This window comes from Pangasianodon hypophthalmus, chromosome 14 (assembly GCF_027358585.1).
Source record: "Pangasianodon hypophthalmus isolate fPanHyp1 chromosome 14, fPanHyp1.pri, whole genome shotgun sequence".
Taxonomy (NCBI): Eukaryota; Metazoa; Chordata; class Actinopteri; order Siluriformes; family Pangasiidae; genus Pangasianodon; species Pangasianodon hypophthalmus.
This window is the reverse complement of record NC_069723.1, coordinates 18,829,091-18,853,382: the sequence shown is the minus strand read 5'-3', so window position 1 is coordinate 18,853,382 and position 24,292 is coordinate 18,829,091. Positions and strand designations below refer to the sequence as shown.

At 36.8% G+C, this 24,292-nt stretch overlaps 1 protein-coding gene across 2 annotated transcripts in view; it reads left to right on the top strand.

The window, feature by feature from the left end:
* The window catches only part of clstn2b (calsyntenin 2b), a 210,467-nt gene that overhangs the window by 104,608 nt on the left and 81,567 nt on the right, over positions 1-24,292 (top strand). For both annotated transcript variants that reach the window (XM_034310713.2, XM_034310712.2), the window contains exons 3-4: positions 8,177-8,372; positions 23,636-23,844. In XM_034310713.2, coding sequence (XP_034166604.2) covers positions 8,177-8,372; positions 23,636-23,844 — 405 coding nt within the window. The remainder of the gene's footprint in view (positions 1-8,176; positions 8,373-23,635; positions 23,845-24,292) is intronic.

Below are 24,292 nucleotides of genomic sequence, written 5' to 3'. Positions count from 1 at the left end.
TACCCAGCAATCTTTATATATTCATGGCTCTGAATATGAATTCATGATACACAAAGCTGGTTGATATATTTCCCGAACAGAGAAAGCTGACAAGATGTGTCTTTACACGAATCCATTTATGTTTTGGTAGGTATGTGCGACGTATTGTTTACACAGTGATCTCTTGCACTCCTGTATTTTGTTACTGTTCAGAAAAAAAAAACATGCACTTAACTGTGTAGAGAGCACTTAACTGTGTAGAGAGCACCTAACTGTATAGAGAACACCTAACTTTGTGGCGCGTTGTCACTGCTTGATCGTACTGTTCGGTTAGACTTGAGCGCGTAAACACAATCGACACTAAACGGGCGAGTGTGTGCGTGTGTGTGTTTAATGGCTACAAGTCCTGGAGGCTGTTCAACACAGGGCAGTGAATGAGCCTGTATCGATTGGATTGAGTGGTGGATGTAATTGCGTTAGTTGTGTTGGCTCCGAATCCCAGAGTACTTGGCCTCGCCTCTCTCATCAAGGAAGCGGCGTGAGAGATGGATGAGGGAAAGCAAGGGTGGAGAAGACAAACGAGGAGAGCAAAGATGAAACCAATCACATTCAAGCCTCAACAAGCCATCCTTTTTTACGCTTGGAATGGTGTCATTTCAATTAGAATGAGAACACAACCACACACACACACACACTGTACTGAAATAGCTTCGAGCATATTGTCTGGTGTTAATTGTTATCCTGGTTTTGAACGGCCTGCACCAACTGTAATTTCTTCCATTTCTCTTACTTGACTAGTTCCATAACCACTTTGATTCCATTGCGTTTCATTATGGCTCCTCTAAATAGTGCACACTATCTCCGGCCTCCAGCTGTGTGTGTAACAGAGAATGAGAAAAAGAGAATGTGCTTGCTAATGAAGTTTGAAACTAACTCCAGCCTTACAGACTCTTTACATGTTCTCATAAGTATCCTGCAGAGTCTGATGATTAATAATTTATTATAATCCTGAAATTTTATAATGCAATTCCCATATTCAATGATAATTTAGCATAATTGAATTGTACACAAACAGCCACACACAACAATATATTACAGTGGTCATCAACTAGTGGACCGTGGTCTAGATGCAGGCCCAGCAAAGTATTACAGTATACCAAACTGTGTATTTAAAAAAAAAATACTGCAGCAGAGCTGTTAAATGTATAAAAGAATAGCTCAGTGAGTCCACTTTTTAAACATGAACCAGGGCAACTTTTGTAGCAGATCCTCTGTTGTGGTAAATTATTTAGTGTAAGGCAGTTCATCGGAGCAGAGACTAGCTACCGGGCTAAAGACACTGTATCAGAAAGGGGAGAGGTTTTACAGATTTTTCTCCTTTAAAGTTGATGATGAAAACAATGCTTAAGGATGCATGGGCTCAGAAGTACTGTATTGTGTTTACTGAATAACCCATAGGTTCATATTATATGGTGTCTTTGATTATGTACTTAATATATGAACGACTAGAGAGAGAGAGAATATGTACATGTTATACTTGAGTTCATGTCCTCTTTCATTGTTCTCTTTCCTCGGAAAGGGATGGCAGTGTAACAGACACATTTACACTAATTCCTGTAATCCATCAATAAATTTAGATTAGATTCTCTGAGAGGAGACTCTCGGATAACCTCACACCATCATCATACACATTCCCATGTAATACCTTCACAAAGAAAATTTTCTAGAAGCCTTTGGACACAGACTGGAATTCAGATTACATAATTACAATATGTGTAACCAATACTTACACTGTATGACCAAAAGTATGTGGAGACTTGACCATCACACTAACACATGCTTGTTGAACATCCCATTCCTAAACCATGGGCATCAACAGGCATGGTTTGCTGTTTGCTGCTCTAACAGCCTCCACTCTAGATTTTGGAAGGTGGCTGTTAAGATTCAGCCTCAATAGCTTTAAAGAGAGTCAGCATTCCGGTTCATCCCAAAGGTGTTCAGTGGAGTGGAGGTCAGGGCTTTGTGCAGGTCACTTGAGCTCTTCCACTCCATCCTTGTCAACCCATGTCTTCATGGAGCTTGCTTTGTGCACAGGGGCATTGTCATGCTTGAAAAGGTTTGGGCCCCTTACTTCCACTGATGGGAAATCTGCATACAAAGACATTCTAATCAATCGTGTGCTTCCAACTCTGTGGCAGCATTTTGGGGAAGACCACATATATGGGTGTAGTGGTCAGGTGTCCACATACTTTTGGCCATACAGTGTATTTATAGACTATAGCTATAAATAGACTTATTAATTTAAATTACAGCAAATCACCAGTTAATTATTTAGTAGATCAGGATACCAACTGGTGGCAACTCAATGTACATACATGCATGTATAGACAGGGATGGTTGGTCTAAATGAGCTAGCAGGACTACGCTTTCTCAGCTTTAACCTCCCTGACTTTCCTAGATAGGAAGACATCAGTATGAGGTTTTATTTTTGGCATTCAAATCACATTATTTGCTGTTAATAAATGTGGAACCAAGCCCAGCAGCACCACCAATGGTCATAGAAAAAGTAGAATTTTACTGTACTTAAAGTTGGGATTTTGCATATCTGTACTCGCTAATTTTTCTTTTAACTAATTCTTTTAGCTTTTCCTACAGTTCAAGAGAAAAAGCTCTATTCTAAGATGAACATCAGAGAGCATCTTGGAATTGACCTAAACTGATCTAAATTCCTAACAAATCTACACTTTAAGAGACGTAACAGCAAGAATGAGACTTATTACCCATCACTGTAATCTATCTGCTGCTGACATTCAGCTAGTCTGTATGGTCAGGGTTATCATGCTAGCAACCATTTGGAAGATTAGGAGGAATAAAGCTTAAAGCTAATGTTTTCTCACATTCCTTGGTTCCTTTGTGAAAGGGGCATGGACTAATTTACCATCAGTAACTGCAATCAGTGTGCTATTTGAGGCAGTTATTTGTGTTATCTGAATATTCTTTTAATTTAACTTTCATACTTTAAGTAAATTTAAGTGTTTACACTATTCTACTTTAACTTGAGAGAAGTTATACTTCAGCTTTATATAGAGAGTATTTACTGTATATAGATAAGTAATTGCATTTTAACATAAAGTATTTGTCTACTTTTGCCATCTCTTCCCATATATTGGTGGGTTCAAATGCAACTTGTGATCATGTGAGCTGACTAATACCTGAGGCTAATGACTTAGCACGTCTTTTCTGTGACTAAAATAATGATATGGTGACTGTGCCAACAACCTAAAACATCAGGAATAGTTGGAAAATTGGATTTATGGAAAACAAGATTCTGGAGGTGATGATGGAACACGTTTTGTAGAGGTGTGTGTTAATTAAGACAAGTGAGGTGTTAGCTGTTAGCAATCAACCGTTACCTTTTGGATGAAATTGATGGTGTCAATTTAGAAGTAAGCAGAATAAGTGAGCAGAATATTCAGCTTTATTCAGAGTTTTCACTGTGTTGTCAGTCTGACCTCATGAAATCCCATATTATGGGCTTTGCATGAAAAGCCTGTGATGCTTGACATTTCACTTGTTCTGGTTGAATCTGGTTTTAGTTTTGGCTTCATGCAATGAACTCAAGCAGATAGCATGTAACACTCGGCTAACCTTTTCATTCAGGGTGGCTCAGAAAACTCTGTCAGTGCCAAAGAGCACTCAGGGATTTGCAAATTCAGAGCTTAGTCACAGTGCGTTGTGTTCAAAACACACTCTGGTCCGAGTGGCTGAAACGACGATGGCAAGTGGCCAGTGCTCAGCCTGCCAATTTAGCTTTGCTTGGCTGAATTTATTTGATGAAACTGCTAAAAGTGGCCATAATTTTTGTTCACTTGTTTGTGAAGACTAACGTGACCCTCACAATTTTAGATACATCAATGCATAACTTTCTGAAAGCGAATCTTTTTAGCCTTCTATTTCACCATCCAAGTTAACCTCAAACAACTAGACAGCAAGAAAAGGAACTCACTTAAAGCTATTTTATACTTTCCACATATGTAGTCCATCCACCAAGCCATGTTTGGTGTCCAGAGTACTTGTTTTGCATTGGAGCTACTAGACTAATGTAGCTAACAAGTTGGTGTTAGCGTAGACTTATTAGGTAATCTCAAATAAACTTGCCCGTGTGTTTTTTTCCATACTGTCATCTAAACACATGGGCAAAACTAAAAGCAGTACTGACGGTCATCTTGAAGCTGGAAATGCTTTCCTTTCCAGCATATAGTTTGGTCTTGCTTTGTGCAAGCATTAAACTAAAGTAGGAGGTGTGGCCCAAAGTTTACAAAAAAGAATTGTGTGCTGGAAATGATTTGGATGATAATATTGTTTCAGTTAGATTTGTGTATTTCTTTTTTATGGACTTGTTATGCTATTTTATGATTAAGCCATATCACAAGAGCGTTAAGTCAAGAGTGCGATTATACTAATTATACTGAATATCAGCGCAACTGTGATTTGGCCGTTGGTAATCCGTAATACAACAGCACAATTGCTAGTGTGATATTACAACAGCTCTATAACGAGAAAATACCATAGAGTAAGTGACATTTCGGACTAGCTTACTAGCTCACATTGATTTGTACAATCCCATCAAAGGTGCTTCTGGTAAAATTGGCATCCCTTCTTCCTTTTCATCTTCATCTGATTTCTGAAAAGTATCATTTGCCATTTGCTCTGATGATGTCACTAATACTACTGTAGTAACTGTTTCGAACTATGAAGTGGAATTTTATGTGGTGATCACAGACTAGTGGAGTGATACACACAGTGGAACATTCACATGCGGTTATAGGAAATATAAGCACTCTTAGAACACCGCTCGACCAATCAGATTAATGGACCAGAACTAACTGTTGCATAATACTGGTTATGTAATTTCATAAAATTTTATGTGAGATGTTTTAAACACAAAATCCCACTGTGTTTGTACTAGGGGTGTAATGTAATGTCATTATCTGCATTTGTGTTCAGAATATTCATATCTGTTTTCATATTCGGATTTAACCAGGAGTGGGCGTGGTCTGTACTGGAAGAGGTTTTTTTGAGCCCTATCACTGTTCCCTGGAAACCGAAGTTGGATAAAGAAATTATTTCTTATTTCATGATTGATTTGTTTAATTATTATTATGATTTTATTCAACTTCTGAACCAGATGCCTGTCTTACAAGCTTTCTACAGTATCTTCTAGCTATTGTGACTGCGTAAGCAAGCTAACAACAGTATGTTTCAGAAAAACAATGTCTTTCCCAAATCAAGAAACTGTTATTTACAGTTGACAGACATAGCCATCTAATAATATTTTATCAGACTTACTTTATTTTGTTTGTTTGTAGTTTTTTTACATTCTGGAAAGATCAGAAAAGTTCTCTGGAAACTTTTATAAAGCTGGATGCACTTGGAGAGTTTCTAAATCCTTTAAGAGGCATTTCATTATAATAACTATGATTTTCCAGAAAGATTTTCTTTTAATAACAATGGAATAACAAAGAATAAAAAAAGAACACTCAGTGAATGTGCACATTAAAATTTTTAAAATTAATTGAATGATTATTTTTGGAGAGTCCCGCAGAGATTTGCTGCTCTGTGCACAGTGTGTGGTCTTCATGGGCTGTAAGGAGCAACGGCTCTATAAATAAAAGCATTTCTATTGTTTGTACAGAGATATGGTAGAAGTCTAGTTTCATATTGGAGCTCAGTAAGGTAGTGTTTAAGTCGGGCTACTGGAGCAAACCACTGATGAGGAAAAAAAATAGTGCATCTGTGATTCCTGGCTGCCAGGGTTGTCAGGTTCCTCATATAATATCCGCGTATTGCAGATCTACTAGATGCTGCAAATCAGACGTGCACCACTGTTAACTTGGTTCCCCCCTAGGAAAAGGTAGACACATTTTTCTATATGTCTGAACATTTTGGGCTAGTTTCATGTCTTTTTGTGTGGTGTTTGAGTTATTGTAGGGGTTTGAATTTTGCTGAAATCTGGAAACTCTCATATTTGTTTTGGACACATTATCCGTTCAATCTGAATAATGTATTCGTGTTGGGATATGGGCCACAACTGTTTCCAATTTCTCTGAATTAAAGGTGGCAAATTGTATTTTTTTTTTTCTTTGTCTTTAGGGTGGTACCATCTAGTGTACATATTTTATATCTTTAGTATGGATATTTTACCCGGGAATGTGCATCTTGGGTACTTTTAATGAAGTTTTAGAGTAAAGCTTTAAAAAAAGTAAGCCAGTGGTCCTTAAAGTCCAATTATTTCCTGGTGAAGGATACATATTAAAGGTACAAAAATGTCCCCTTTGTGGTACCACTCTAGCAACAAGGAAAAGTACAGGTTGGCATCTTTATTTCTGAGAGTGTACTTGTTTTAGGTGTGACTCCAGTTTGGCTGGAATTAAAACCTGAAGCCACACTGGCTCTTCATGGACAAAATTGGGAACTTCTGCTTTTTATAGAAAGAGTGAAAGGAGACTCATTATGCTGTAGAATTCTTAGTGATACTAGACCCTGGGAACATATAACCACCATGCTTAAAGACTTGCATCGACTCCCTATCCACTTCTACATAGAATATAAAATCCATCTTCAAAAACAGAAGTTGTTTTTATGCTCTAGCCCATGCTTTCTTCTGCCATATTCATCTGTATACAGCTATCTTTCCTCTGACACCATCTGCTCTCTGTTCCTTCCTCCAGGCTTAGCATAATATGAGATAGGGTTTTTAACTGTTGTAGGCTCAAACCTCTGGAGCACAATTCCTCTCCGTCTACAAGCTAGCTCCCTCTCCTCATTTAAAACCCAGCTGAACACTCATCTCTTCCAGCGTGCTTTCCCTTTAACCCAATTCCTTCCACTCACTGATCCTCCAGACTTGCCTGCTTTATTGTGCTTTAAACTAATTAGTGGCTCTAATTATTTTATTGCTTGATTTACTTTTAATCTTTGTGCGATTCTTTATAATCAGTGTCTGTGTCTATTAGGACGGTTTCATTTTCTTTCACTTTTTGATTGCTGATCCATTTCTTAATAATATTTGTGCCACTAGGATTTGAATTTTGTAGATCTAAACATTCATGCTTTGTTTAGAATTTTTAAAGTTGAATTAAATAAAATTAAAGTTGTGGTGAAGTAGGTAGTGCTGCCTCACAAGCCTCTAGAATGGTTCGATCCTGAGCTCGGGTTTCTGTCTATGTAGAGTTTTGGGTGTTCACCCAGTGTCTGCATAGGTTTCCTCTGGGTTCTCTGGTTTCCTCCCACCTCCCAAAAACATGCCATTAGGTATTCCCAGTGTTTCTGGGATAGGTTTAGCTGTGACCCTGTCCAAGATAAAGTGGTCATAAAGATTAATTAATGAATGAAATTATTGGCTATGTACATAACATTAGATAGCTACTGCTAAAAGTGTATCATTAATCTTACCTAAGGTAAATATGTAGCTGATAGGTAGCTGGATAGATTAGCTAATGTAGCTAAAGTTTAGCTTTAAGCTTTATAGCCTGTTATCTAATTGACCAGTATTTAATGCTTGATAGCAGGTTAAGCCAAAGAGAGAAAAAGAAGGACTAGTAGTGATGTCACTCTACATGATGTATGATCAAGTGCCCTGATCAGTTTAGCTGCTTTAGTGCTGTTTTCTGGATCTGTATGAAGAATCAGTGTACAGTTCCCCATCAAGCTACTACATACAGTATCTTAAATAAAAAAGCAATTTTAATAAATATATACAGTGGCTCTATAACAGTAGCGTGCAAAATAGTGTGCAAATTTATTTCGTGGTGTGTGCAATGGCATTAGGGTGTTACAAATGAAATGGATGAAAGGGATCAAGCAGCATTGTCATCGTGTGTGTAAATTATTCACTAAGCGTGAACAGGCGTTGGGCGTGTGTGTTAGGTGGGGGGGGGGGGGGTGGGGGGGGGGGGGGGGGTTGGGGTCCAGAGTGTATGCAGGGTTGACATAACATGCATGTTTTACATTATAGTAAAAGATAATGATATATAAAAAATCTGTTTCTTCTGTGAGAATAATTGGTTGTGAAAAGCAGAAGAGAAAAGGACAGATAGTGTACCAACGCACCAGATTATGTTATTTCATTATTTTCCTCTCCTGGCAAATTGGTTGTCAACTCCATGCCATTTTAATTAGATCTTTTTCTCGCTAGGGGAGATTTGCGCATTTGGAGTCCATGGTTCAGACGCTCCATTCGAGGCTGTGGTCCTGAACAGGACGTCTGGAGAAGGCCAGCTGCGGGCGCGAAGCCCCATCGACTGTGAGCGCCAGAGAGAGTACACATTCACCATCCAAGCACATGATTGTGGATCAGGTCCCGGAGGCATCGGAGCAAAGAAATCACACAAGTACGTATATGTACCTGCATTAGATGTTCTATCATAGTTAAAAGTGAAGACTCACGTCAACCCCAAACGTGTTTAAACGCTGATCTAATTATGGGTGGATAATGGTACGCCAGGGAACAGTTTCCGCTTGCAGGATGTCGTCTGACATGGAAAGTGCTGAGAATGAAGAGAAGAAAACAGGAAGAGGAAAACGTAAGCAACAAAAAGAGGAGGTGGTAAAATAGCGCGGAGTGAATTTGCATGTATTTGAAAGCGCATATATAAAACCCTAGTTAACAAAGAAATGTAATGCTTTTATTAACAAGTCATAGTTGCTGATCACACACACGTACACACACACACGCACACACGCACACACACACAGATGCAAGCATCCACATTCAATTAATACTAATATTAATAATTTACTAATAATGCTATTAAATGCATTTGCAGTGTAGACTTCCAGCCTCAGACAGCTGTGTCCCTTGTAAGCACTGGAATGTAAACTCTGCAGAAGCGAGACAGGAATTTGAAACATGAATTTAATAGTTTTGCAAATGCAGATCTGAAATATGTTCATAGTAGCCGATAGAGTACTAAAAAAAGACTATTCCCAAACCAAAATCATTTAATCCAAGCTTTTCTACCGTTGCCAAGCCTAATAATGGTATGCAGAAAGGACTGCTGTAGAATTCTTGTGGGTGCCAAAGAGAGGGCAAAGCTGTTCCTCAGATCTTCTGGTTTTAATCTGCCTAGTAGTCATCATCTAGTTCACAAGGGATATGGCAGCTTCTTTTCATCATTTTTTTTGGTAGACGTTGGCATGTGCCATATCTGGAGATACTTTTCACATCTCTGCGCTGAACTTTTTCCAACTTTTTGCCATTTACATCATCCAGAGAAGAACGTGACCATAACACAAGACTGACCTAATGAGAGCAAAGTAAATTTCAGAAATATCAAAAATAGAATATCACTCAGATTTGCTCCAGAGATGAGTCATCCATTTCTTTTTTTGTTGTTGTTGTTCATTAGGTTTCTGTAAATAGCTTGATCCAATCACAATATGAATCAGATCTTCAGAGGTAGTCGTGTCTATCTGAACACTTTTTTTTCTCCTTAAATGCTCAAATACTATCTGATCATGATCAAATCAAGGCGAGGTATAAATTGCGATCTATGTGATCCATGATTATCTAGCTGTCTGTGAAGTTCTGATACTGATGAACAGGAGGGAATTTTGCAGCCTGCCCTCTTCACTGATTATGATGAAGGATTCTTTCAAAAGCGTGAGAGGTGGTTTGCTCTCCCACTTAACCCTTCTATATAAGATCACCTAAAATGGGCTAATTATTTTAACAGGGCCATTTCATCAGCTTCAAACGGTTGTCTGACACTGTCGCACAGGGTGTATTTAAAATCAGCTGCAGCCTAGTTCGCTCCCAAAATAGAAGCTTTTAGAAATACAAGCTTCAATGATATGCAGCATTTTTAAAGCTTATTAAATAACTTACACCTGCTAGCATAAAGATGTCTGTTCATAAGTGGAAAGTTATAAAGTTTGACTTTACGAACCACCCTATTAAACAAATTAGTCCAAAGGTCTTTTTTCACTGTAAAAAAAAACCCTGAAAAATGAGACACTGCTTTTTCCATTACATTTACTTTGCTTTGTACATTTCATTTAATTTCTTAAAAAAAAAAATACCAGTTTTAGATATAGCTTTTTTTCTTAGTGTATACTTGACCAGTGATATACACTATACTGCATGACCAAAAGTATGTGGACACCTGACCATCACACCCATACGTGTGCCTTTCCCACAAAGTCGGAAACACACAACTGCATAGGATGATTTTGTATGCTGTAGCATTACACTTTCCCTCTCGCTGAAGCTAAGAGTTCGAGCCCAAACCTGTTCCGGCATGACGATGCTCCTGTGTGCAAAGCGAGATCTGTGGAGACATGGATCTTTGCCAAGGTTGGTGTGAAAGAACTCGAGTGGCCCCTGCCCTAATGCCTATGGTTTTTGGAATGGGCACATATCAGTGTGATGGTCAGGTGTCCATACACTTTTGGCCATATAGTGTATAATGTATATAATGTGTCTTAATTACTTTATTCTGCTACTTAACAAGCTAAGGTGAAAACAGTTTAGGCAGAAAGGGTTTTCTTTTTCTAGACAGCAGGAAAATAGCAAGCAAAAGGCTGGGGTGACTGCTACTTAATAATTCCTGTCTCATTCCTGTCTGAGCAAAGAGACCACAGTCGTCTTGTTTTCTGTTGGTACACAAGACTGAGGTATGTGATTATAGAAGTTCACCTTAAAGAAGCTGGTGTGAAGTGAAAGTCTTTCATGTCCTTTCCTTTAGTGAATATCAGATCACTGTGTGTAATATACATTGTCTGAGATTCATAGTGCTGACTAAAAAGTTTTACCTTTTTAGCTACAAACGTTCAGAAGTTTATTTATATATATATATATATATATATATATATAAATAAATAAATAAATATAAATATATATAATATGTATGTATGTATGTATGTATATATATATATATATATATATACACATAACACACATATATATATATATATATATATATATATATATATATATATATATATATATATATATATATATATATATATAATGTATGTCATATTCAGTTATAAAGTGAACAGCTTTCTATGTAAGCTGTTTTTCCTCTGATTTTTTTTTTTATTATAATGAATATATTTTACATATGAAACATATAGTAAGATATTACACATGCACACACACTTCAATGCACATTGCTAATACAATCCAGTATGACAAACCTATTTGTCAGTGCATTGCATTTTATAACTGTATTTTTAACATTCATGCTTGCTTCATATTTTCCAATACCCAGAACAATACATGTGTATCAATTATCACATTTTTAGATTTCAGAGCTTAGATGTCGAGAAAATAAGTGGCTCTTTTTCAGTGTCGCTGCCAGGGTCGAGTCCCCGGTCTCAGGCACACTCCAGGCTATATCTTTGCTCTGGGAGCCACCCTAAGGCCGTATAAATTATAATTATCATACACACCAGCCATGGGAGCACTTTTACAGGCTAATGGCAAAAGGGTAGTGGCTCAAACCTCCCCCACTGGGGTGTATCTGTACACGTGCCTGACCTAAATCAACGCCAGTCTTCAACTGGTCTTCTGCTTTTTTTGTCACAAACTATTTCAGTGTGCCTCTGATTCACAGCTCTAAGGTTAGTGTGGATGTTTCTTCACGGCAGAAGCACGACTTGTCACCCCGGTTTTAAAATTACACTTTGTTGGTATCATCGCTCCTGGGTGCTAATAAAAAAAAACAACATGACATTATCTCTTTCCATCTCCCTTTGTCTTCCGTCTTCTGATTCACTCTGTCTCCTGACCTTTACCATTTCCTCCTTTGATTCCTCAAATCTCTTTGGCAGGATTTCTTTTTTTGACCTTTCACCCTGTCTTCTTTCATGCACTCTTCACAGACGCCATTGTGCCCCGTTTCAATGCTCCTTCAGGGAAATGCTTTTTCACTTTTTTCATTGTCTTGTTTTTTTTTTATCTATCTATCTATCTATCTATCTATCTATCTATCTATCTTTGTGTCTGTTTCATTCTCTTCTCTTTTTTATGATGACTGTCTCTTGCTGTCTATCTCTTTCTCTGTCTCTCTCTCCTTCTCTGTTACATTCTATTATCTTTTGACTATCTATCTGCCTGTCTGTCCTTCTTTGTTTCATTCTTTAATTTTTACTATGACTCTCTCTCACACACACACACACCTCACAGACAGACACACACATACAATCATTACAAAAGCAAACAAATTTATGCGCTCCTGTATTTTCTTAGACAGTAGTTTGGATTTTGTGTGCATAATAGCCTACACTCACTCTTATGCAAATGCTGATGGCTTTTACATGCATAAAATATTCTCAGAAAAAGAGAGAGAGAGAAAGACAGACAGAGAGAGAGAATTTTCGCAATAATTCAGTCAGAATGATTGCAGAATGGACTTCAGTAATCTGATAATAGGAACCTTCAGATCTATATAATCAAATTTCTTTTTAAATATATGACAAAGCCTATCACCTCATCAGGACATGTAACGTGCTATCTGATACATTTTTATAACATGGAGTGGCTTTGCTAGTTTTTTTTCTGGTTACAAATTGCAAGTAATTTTTTTTTTTTTTTTTTTTTTTTTTTTTTTTTTTATAAAGCTTCTGGGAGAACTCTTCTCTATCCAGTTCCTTTTTATTTCCCAAATGCACAGATAGTCTGATTATTACACTGCAATCCAGGTGAGATCTTACAAGTGCTTTAATCTGATATGCTCTATTGTGGCATACTGTTTACATGTGCATTTGAACTGCTAAATCAGATAATAATCTTAGTGTGCAGGTAAACAAGCTCGATGTGCATAATGATGCAGAGTTAAATGGGTTTTGTAACTCTGGATAAATAGATGGAGTCTGTCTTTTCAAAAGCACGCCTGTATTGTTCTACTGTATGAGCGGTTTCTAAGAAAAATAGGCACTGAATCATACAGACAATGCTTTAATGTGTGCTAGTGAATTGTTCCATTGATTACATACAATCATGTATAAAAGTCTGAGTGCACTACTAAGCACTGGTTCATGAAAACGAATACAGTCCCTACACTTGGTAAGAAGGTGTTGTAATAATTTTCTATAACAGCAGCTGTAACAGTAGTTCCAGCTGTAATTTAAATCACAGGTTTTCATTAATGCACTCGTTCTGTGTTATCTTTCTATAGTAACAACCTGTTCATAGGGACTTGTTTACCAGACGCTTCACGGAATCTAAGGCTAATAATAAATGGATTAAAAATGTCCTGTTATGTAATAAAGAAAAATTGCATTGTTGATATGGTGATTTCTGTAAGGATTACTATAACTCCTGTAAGAAGTTTATATAATATTTATAGAAGGAGTCTCCAGTGTCAGCCCTTGGTAATGGTCAGTACGTTTTTCAGCACTGGAGAGCGCTTTTGCTTTCTGGTTTCCTGGTAACATAAGTTGCATTTTTTGTTTTATTATCAAGAGAGAGGAAAAAAAAAAGAGAGGCCGGTGAGGTGATGACAGTTTACAGCTGCAATAACATACTGTAAGCAATAACAGGAACTGAACTGTCTTGTGGATGATCTGAAGCATTCAAGAAATATGGTTTATTATATATCGTTTAATATACAAAATATAGTTTATTTATCAATTCAAAATTGTAATTATTGGCAAATTGCTGTGGTGTAAAAGGAATAAAACACATTGGGATGTGCTTATATTAGAAAATCAACTATATGGTATAAACACTAATCCAATGTCCTTGATGATTTTCTTAAAACTGCGCACCCTGAAGGTTCATTTTTCAGGGCTGTGAGACTTTTTAAATACACAACCTTCAGTTTTTGAAGTAGCTTTCTGAGGTGCTCCTTGTTCCAGAAGACAAGCGCCGTGGTGGACAAAGTTGAGCCGGTTGAACTTTTTGATGCAAGGTTCAGTCAGAGGTGATGGTGTGGTATTCAGCCCTTGCAGAGGAAACACTTTCTGTTGCTATCTCATTGAAAAAACATTGAATTTGTAGTTGACATCAATTGTATTGTGCGAGTGTCTCGCCCGGGGTAGAGAGAGTTTTTTCTGGCTGAGTTTTGGAGAGAGAGAGAAAGAGAGAGGGCAAGATCTGTGTAGGTTTTATTGTGGCTATGGCCATATATGTAATAATAGCTCAATAAACTATAACGCGTAGGAGTCTACACATAGTTGTGCGACCAGATACTTCAATAAAAATAGCAGAAACTTACTGAATGGAGTGTTGTCCATTCAATTATGCTGAATAGAAATGTTAAATAAAGTAATGTGACTAGGCTACAGTGCTTGATGGGTTTTTTTTTTTTTGGTTTTTTTTTGATGATGTGTTTTGTTTATCTGACACAAAACAGGTTGTCTATTATGTGCTGTCAGTGGCCCTGAATATTAATGTATTTCTGCATGGAGAGATATTATTTGTGGAAACAGAGAAATTTTGTGTCATTATATATAATTTCTTCTGAACTGCAGCTGAATACACTTGGGGGAAAAAACTAATGTAAAGCAATAGAGGCCTGTGCTTTTCTGTCATTACTCTGACTCGGCATAGAGACAGGATTGATTGACTATTTATTTATTTATTTATTTATTTATTTATTTATTTATGATTTATTTTGTTTATTTAATATTCTGCTGATTACTGTGCTGAATATTCTACAAGGATAGGAAAAGCTCAGGACTTACTTTATTTTACTAATTTGTTAAAAGAAAGCCAGCTGTACAGTAAAAACCATAGGAAAGGTTCTTCTGTGAGACCTCATCCAATTAAACTGAAATAGAAATTAATACTTAAAACGTACTTAATCAACTTGTCCAAACAACATCCTGGCTGTATATTTTCTTTCACATCTCCGCTCTCGTCCGTATTTGTGGACTAAAATCTGTCTACTAACATTCTTACCTCGGAATTCTTACCTGCTTACTATTAGAAATACCTAATAAAAAAAATAAATAATCAACTACGGCAAATGATAAGCAAGCTAGACCAAAATGCGTATCTGATAACGTGATACAGAGGTTACACACCATTATGTGACTACCTTGCCTGTTAATTGTACGTTTGGGGTATCAGTGATAAATGATGACCAAAAGAACATGGGGATAAATGATAAATGAGGCTCATATTTGTACAAGAGCATGAGCTAAACTCTGCAGACTCAGTAAACAACGTCAAGTTTCCTACTGCATCCGAGCGTGAAGCTAGCATCCCGTCATTTACATTCTCATTTACTTTCAACCTCTCAGCAGTGCTAGTAGCTAGCCGACTGGAAAACTACAGAAAATGTATTCAGATTGCACCTGACATTAAGACTCGTACTCGTACATTAAATTAGATGTTTAAAACGTAGCTTGAAAATAACAATGCAGCAGATTTGCCTATTATAATTTGGTTAAACTTTAAGGTTAGTGGAATATTCTGAGATATTTCTGGAATAAAATTCATGTTTTTTTAGCTTATGCAGAACATTAACACTTCCCTGAACTCTAGATGATTTCATATGGTTTTGCTGACAGTTTTGATTTTGTTCCTCGTTTTCCTTTGGATGTAGCTACTGTAGTGAAATACCAGAGAACACTGGCTGCCAATGAGGTAATTATATATGGAATAATTTCATTATCGAGTTTGTCAAAAATATTGAATATTCTTTGTAGTCCTATTCAAAATTGCTAAGAATCAAAGTGAAGTGTGTGCAGTGCAGCTACATAAATCATTGTCTTCCATGTAGCAGGTTCAGATCTGTCACAAAACCCCAAATGTAGACTCTTACTAGCGCATTAATACTCAAAGCTTTAATTTGTGCCATTTGCCAAAGATTTTTTTTTTAACCTGGGTTAACTTGCGTAGTTTCTTCAGTTTCAACATTTGCAAATAGCTGGTCCATGTCAAACATCTCAAATTTAGATTGTAGTCACACAAATAACGTGTGCTTATAATGAAATAAAAGTTTTGACGTAAATGTATCATTGTGAAATAATCTCATTATGACCTAAAAGTAGTCTTTTAAAAATATACATTTTGAAATAAAACCTGTAATTTTGAAATAAAAACAAACTAAAATGTGACCATGTTACTAAAAAAATGAGTATGATGAAATAATATTTTATAATAATGAGATCAGGACTATATATTTATTAATATTTATTTATATATTGCTGAATTTACTCATTTTATTATTTATATCATAGGCTTATTTATTTATTTATTTATTCATTGTTTGTCTAAAATACCATTCCATAAATGCAAAGAGATCAATCATGATTATCGCCATAGCTAAGCCAGTCATAATAATTTATACCGCTGATACTTCAAGTTTGAGTGAAATTATAAAAAGAAAAAAAAATCATTGAAATTTATTTCGATTTACTTGATTCTGCATTTGGTTTTTGTGTGATTCACTGAACAAGACTCGTAGGTTCAGTGATAATTAACTTTTGAGTTTCTGCTTATGCTGCCATAATAATTAAAGATCAAAATGCGACTCTAACTAAATTTAATCCAAACCAAACTTGCAAGCATAAAATATCAAGAAAAAATATTAGAACTGCAATTTAACTAAACAAGGAAACAGGAAGATGGGGCATAATGTCTAGTGGAAAAAAGCTGGAATAATCATGAAGTGGACTTTTTGGTGTTTTGTTTAGAAATTGATCATCAGTGTGATGTGGGACTGGACACTTGTGTGCTTCCAACTTTGTGTGAGCAGTTTGGGGAAGACCCACATATGGGTGTGATGGTCAGGTATCAAACTTCTGGCCATATAGTGTATGATTATATCGTACGTATGCATTGCTATGCTATATGATATCAAAGCTTACTGACCAACCTCATTTACTCACTGCTGCAAGTTGTTCATTGTCTTTTTTTTTTTTTTTTTTTTTTTTTTTACTTCCTTTTTAAAGTAAAATATTAATTTTTCAATTTTCCCTTTAATGTTTTGCTGCCACTTATATCATCATATGTTTCACTCACCATGAAAATATTTTGACATATCATGGTGTAATATTTTTGCCATTTCTCATTTCACATCTACTTGTGTACTTGTGAGACTGTTAATGAAAATCGACTGACATTTGAATGTGTCACACGGAGCTGGCTGGAGCGTTACACTTTAATGGATGACTGAACAGACACAAACAAATATAAACACATGTTGATGAGGGATTTTTGCTGGCCTGCTTCTCCATCTGTCACTGTGTGTTAACACCAAAACCTTTACGCAAATACATGCTGTATGATGTTTATATATATATGTGTGTGTGTGTGTGTGTGTGTGTGTGTGTGTGTGTGTAAGTAAGAGAGAGCGAGAGAATAGATGATGAATATAGTGGGAAGAGAAGGGACAGATGAAGGAAAAGAGATTTGGAGAGCAGGAAGAGTGAGTGGTTGAAGAGACAGGACAGGCATGACAGATTGACAAAGAGACTAGAAGGACTGTGAAAGGAGGCTGGAACAGCAATTGTGTGTGTGCGCACGCATGTGTGTGTTTGGGGGGGAAGGGGAGGGGGGTATTTGCCAAGTGTCATAGCTTTCCATCTACAGAAAAAGAGAGAGGAATGAAATTGGAAGACATCCTTATCGCTTTGGAGGTTTTTAATCCGGATAAGATTATTCCCTTTGAAGCTGATTCCTAGTACTCAACTCACACACACACACACACACACACACACACACAGGGCCGTAACCAGGATCGCAATTTTACTGAGGTCAATAAACATATCACAATGCTGAAGGTGTACTACATCAAATGCTAATTTTTAATCTGCATTGTTGTACTTCCATACTTCTATAAACTGCTCTGAGTTCAGCTGACTTCTGTTGCTTTCAGCCTCCAAAAAATAGGAAATTTCACAATATCTTACAGCTTTTATGAAGTTTGCTTTCATATTTCTTAAAACTGAAAGTAAATTCATTTCAAATTAAAGTTGCACAAAGTATAAAAGGTCCTTTGCAGGATCATATCATTTTTGTCTGCTTATTGAAACTTAGTTTTATCAAACTCAAAACTGAAGACATCATTATTTCTTATATATATATTTTAAATTTGTCCTTGCATATTTTTCAATATTTTTACAGTGAACTGATTTCATATTAAAGGCCAATAAAGCAGAGATCTTAACATTAATAAATCATCTACTTTATCTGTTTTTTTTTTTGTAAAATATAGAACTGAGATGTTCATTATTTTGTATAGTTACATACAAATTACTGTTTTTGTTGAACAAAATTATGCAAAACAATCTATGCTAGAAAAAAGAGAACTGATAAATAAGTGTGCATGTATTTTTTTTTCCTTCAAATTTATTTTCCCTCAAGCACCTTGTTTTTATGTATTTTTATCTTGAATAAAAGGGAGGACTTAGCCCCATAGCCCATTTATACCAGCCAGCTATTACACACACACACACACACACACACACACACACACACACACACACACACACACACACACACACACACACACACACACACACACACACACACAAACCTCCCACAGTGAGGATTGAGGTTACAGATTAAAGAAAGCTGGTAGTTTGTTCGTCTTTAGCAGATCAATATGTTTGCTAGCTTGAAAAGCAGAATGTGTTACATTGGAGATTTGTTCGAATTAAAATGTTTATTTCTTGTGTGTGTGTATATGTGTGCGTGTGTGTGGAGTGTTTTGAGTAAAGTAGGCACGATCAATACTGCTACATCAACATCAGCAGATACAGATGCAAACATCAATACTTATCCATTCTTACATTTCAACAGAAGCATGCCAGATGATCGAGCTTTAAAGTACCCCTGGACATCATTTTATACCAGTGACAATGATCCTTCTAGAAAAAAAAAAAAAAAAAAAAATAGATTGATATGTCTTGATCATAAATATGCAATATTATGCAGAGCCACTACACAAATATATAGTACATATCCAATTTCCAAACAACTAGCTAGTTAACCTCTAGTGAACTAGCTTTCATTTGTCATGTGTGACTATCTCAGATTTTTCAGTCTCAGTTTGTACTGTGTTTGTTTTTAGCAATTTATTTATCAGTAGTCAAACTACTCCATAACAATCAAACGTGTTCAACATATTTCAAACCTTTGATAAGTTATGTATCTAGCTTAGCACGCAGATTCAGATAATAAATGTTTCCGGGTACCACTTAAAGCTCTAATTAAGCAATATCTTAGATAGAAATCTTATCTTCGTTATCTTAGACAGTTATTAAGTGACATTGCTAATAACACTCATACAACATTGCCTGAATTGGTTTTATATGGTGCTGATAAATAGAGGAAAAAAGGAAATTGCAAGTCTTTATTAGGCAGATGACAAGAAAAAATATGGAGTCTAACAAGACCAATAATACCTTCTGGACTGTGCATAGTTCTGCTGGTTGTTAGCTTCTGTAGGTCACTTAACCAGCTGTACTACATGTTTTTTCTTCTTTTATTTCAAGTACAGAACACCAAGACTTACAGTTTTAAAATGGAGATCGGTGGCCATGTCTGTTAAGTCCCTCCTCTTTCATTATATTAAATTATGCTCTCCGACGGGCTTTTAAGTGGTGAAAAACTCTTCCATAATGCGATGCGAATATATTATACACATCACACGCATCATACATATTATACATCACACATATCAGTTAAGATTATTCAAAATTATGTAAATCTTTTAGTATTGAATTTACCGTGCTGTGTCTGGTGGCAGATCTGTGAAACTCGGATGTCGGCTTTTCAGGTGCTGCAGCATTGACGATGTGCTGTTATGGTATTTGAGGTCATTTTTGCAGTGACGGCAGACAACAACATCTAATGTAAAGTGCTCCCGCACAGTTGACGTTCTTCATCATTTGCTGCATGGACGCTTGTCCGTGCACTGCCGTGCCTCTGCCATTTTGCCAAATACTTGAAAGGTAAATTGTAATCAAGGAATATTTTTAATCGAGTAATCATGACAGCCCTACTCATGATCGAGCCATCGGACCTTGGCGCTGCGAGGCGGCAACGCTACCTGCTTGCCACCATGCTGTTACTATTACTTTTTAAATAGCCCTAATAAAACTGAGATCTCCATCTTGGTGAATGAATGAATAAATGTCAGTCTCCATGCTGAATGTGTTGCGTCTTCTATATGGCCTATCAAAGTTTTATGGAAGAATAAATAAAAATAAAAGGGATTGATTACAGAATTACAGCCTTTAAAAGCAGAAAAAATAGATCTCACCACTACAGTTTTACAGGATGGATTACTCTCCATAAACCTGTCTCATACAACTGATCTCTCTCTCTGGCTCTCTCAGAATACATTCCCTTATTTGGTAGACATCTTTATTCAAAACAAAAAGATGCACGCAACTGAACAGAATCTTAAAACTGCGTAACCTAAGATTGTTTTATTGATTGCTTTCTGGTACAGTACTACAAAGCGATTATAAAGTGGTAACCAGTGTGGTGGCTCTAGAAAATGTCTGGTGAAGTAAACCCTCCGGAGAAAACAAGGTTAGTTAGAAGTGGGGTTGTTTATGAAAAAAAAGAGACTATGCTACACAAACTAAAAAGCTACACAACTCAGAAATAAAGGCGCCTCTAAAACGTGATATTTCCAGCTCACTGCTTAAGCCGTATTGCTTCAGCTAGGGTTCAAAGATCTCGCAGAAGCAAGCTAAGAGTTCATGTTTATGTGTGTTAAATAGCTAAATAGCAGTTTGTTAATGTATACTTATTCAAACTGGTACCACTGGTCTCCGACTTCTGACTGTCCTGACCTGATATTTTTAGTGTCAGTGGTGTGTTGTGGGATGAAAGCAAAAAAAAGAATCCATATCATCCATGTATCACATCAAAATGAAGATCAGAATTAAGAAATTAATTCTACAGATTAATTATACAATTATTAAGCAAATTAGACATTACTTTAGACTAATTTATACCACAGCACTGAGTAATTCTCAACTCTGGCAGTAATTTATCTGTAATTCAAATCCATCCATTTTCCATACCACTTATCCTACACAGGGTCACTGGGGAGCTTGGAGCCTATCCCAGGAGGCTCAGGGCACAAGGTGGGGGACACACTGGACGGGGTGCCAACCCATCACAGGGCACAAACGCACACACATTCACACACCACCGACAATTTGGAAATGCCAGTCAGCCTACAATGCATGTCTTTGAACTGGGGAAGGAAACCAGAGTACCGAGAGGAAACCCAAGGGAGAACATGCAAGCTCCATGCACATGGGGCAGAGGCGGGCTTTGAACCCCCAGCCCACAGAGGTCCAAGGCAACAGTGCTTACCATTAGGCCAGTAGCAGAGATTTGTATGCTGGACACTCCACAATAACCTAAGGCTAGTAATACACAAATTAAACAGCATGCTGTTATTTAACAAAGAAAATGTATAATCATTAACATAGTGATGCTTTCTCTGAGGACATGCTTATTTAACATTTTTGAATGGAGCCTCCAGTGTCAGCACTTTGTACACAGCGTGTCCTGAAGTGTTTTACTCCTTAATAGAATGGCTTAATTGAGGTTTTTATACACACTCATGGTGCAAATAACATTTAAATCGCATTTAAATACGTTGCTGGAAAAGCACATTTTCTGCAAGTTTTTCATCCTTTAACCTAAAGCCATATATATATATATATATATATATATATATATATATATATATATATATATATATATATATATATATATATATATATATATATATATATATATATATGAGAAAATATGTGGTTCTTGCAAGTAATGCCAAAAATTTTCAGCTTGACTATATATAATGTATATATTTTCAAGCTGAAAAGTTTAAGCATGATTACATGGCAAGAACCACATATTTTCTCATTAAGATATGACTAGTATTAGTATTAATATTAGTAGATGTCCAACAAATCACTGTTAACTCACAAGTCTTTCTTTATATTCCTTAAACAGAGCCGGTATGACTAAATGTTTTGGCTTATTTTGAGACCAGTATGGCTATTTTCGATTAAACACAGCATGATTAATCCATGTATATTCGAAATTTCTAATGGCCTGCTGTCCTAATATTTGACATATGTAAATGGGCAAGTTAATATTATACTTCCAGTGGCTGCCACTTTACAATAGTTCTGCAGCATGTCAGCCTGGCTGGATGTTATAACCTTAAGCCGTGGCTGTTCTCTGGTCCTCCTGTGCACCAATTTTTCATTATCAGCAGTGCCAGATACGGTTGGTATAATCCATAACAATGCATGCTACCTGGTATGTTTTTGTAACTTCATGAAGCAATTATTTTGTTTCTTTAAAGAGAGATCCACAAGCAGTACACTATGGGGGGGAAAAAAACCCCACAGCAAACAACATCTCTGATAGCTTGAGACACTTTCCTACAAACAAACCTGAGCTACATGAGGAAAACGTTCAAAACCCCTTTATTGCCAAACACACAGTTTTCACTTAGTGTCAAGGAAAGTGTTTAATACTTCACTGGACATCACCAGAAGCAGCGATGAGGAAAAGAAACAATCGAAATTCCCAGTTTAAACAGCCTATAAAAAAATAAAGATCATGTTAAATATTGGATGATATCTTTACATTAGGAGTCAGGTTACGAGTCCACAAATAAAGTTATTTCAGTCGCTCAGTTCGTGTACACATACACAGAAATCCACTGGGCAGTTTATTAGGAACACCTGGCATCCAGTGAACATGCTAGTTAAATAAACAGTGTGATTTAACAACTTTCTGTTGGTCAATTAGATGTCAACTGATATGTGTAGACAGAGCATTATGCACACATTCTATATATAGAAAAAGTGAAAACTGCAAAAAGTGGAGATGCGTGTTTTTCTTTGGACAGCAATCGTAAATACACAACTTTATACCACTATGCTGTTGAATTCTCAATTCTGATTGGTCAACAGCAGCTCTGACAGTTGTCAAGGTAAATCAAGGGGTTATATTAATGCCACTGTTCTAATACATTATCATTTCTAAAGTAACAGCTAACTCACAGGGACTCAAAATGTGGATATGAATGTCTGTCTATGCATATCAGTTGAAAGCTGTTAAGTCACACCATTTATTTAACTAGTATGCTCACTGGCTGCTAAGTGTTCCTAATAAACTGCACAGTGGATTTCTATGTGTACATGAACTAAGTATTTAAATGACTGAACTTTATTTGTGGACTCATAACAGGACTCCTAATGTAAAGATATTATCTAATATTTAATATGAATTTTGTTTTATTCTAATCCTGTCTTTGCCCCTGTCCTTTCATTGATCTGTCACCTAAAGTGTGCCCTTAATTTGTTAGTCTGTGTGTACCCTGCTCTTTCTTTCTCTCAGTGCACCATCTTACTGTGCTTTTGTCCTGATTAAATCCAAGCTTTAGGCTCTGTATTTCCTGTTTCCTGGTTTTTACCCCTGTGTGTTTTTTGCTGTTGATTATGGATTATCTGATGTTTACTGTGCTTTGACCCATGCTGTGGACCACAACAATGATTCTTGGATTTGGCCTAATAAAACATACGCTGAATTGAATGACTGAAGTGTTGTTTTTTTTTTTTTTCTATTTACAAAAATTGTTCTCTCTCTCTCTCTCTCTCTCTCTCTCTCTCTCTCTCTCTCTCGCTCGCTCTCTCTCTCCCTCAGGGCGGTGGTACACGTGCAGGTTGGCGATGTGAACGAGTTCTCCCCTATGTTTAGCAGTGCTGTGTATTCAGGCTCTGTGCAGGAGGGCAGAGTATGTGACAGCATCCTGCAGGTCGACGCCACAGACCGAGACTGTTCGCCTCAATACAGCCAGATCTGCAACTACCAGATCATCACAGAGAAAGCGCCATTTGCTATCGACCGCAACGGTTAGACACGCACGCTAACATTCACACACACCAACACTCCCACAGAGTCAGGCGCAACACACACGCTCTCACCTTCACGCACACCAGCACCCCCACAGAGTAAGGCATAGCATACACATGCTGACTTATTCACGTACACACCAACACCCCACAGAGTCAGGCAAAACATACACACACATACAGTCACACACACCAACCTCCCGACAGAGTCAGGAGTACCTCCATGAGTACATAGTAAAAACATTAGGCTTATTATGTAATATGGCTTCATCAATAAATTATATTCTTCCATGCTCCAGATCTTCTCCTTTTTTTTTTTTTTTTTTTTTTTTTTTTTATTTATTTTAGCCTTTAAGTATATCCAAGGACAGGGCCGACCATGACCTGAAGACTTCTCACACTTTAGATTTTACTCATTTTAAGAATTTATTTCTAGAAAGAAGCAACA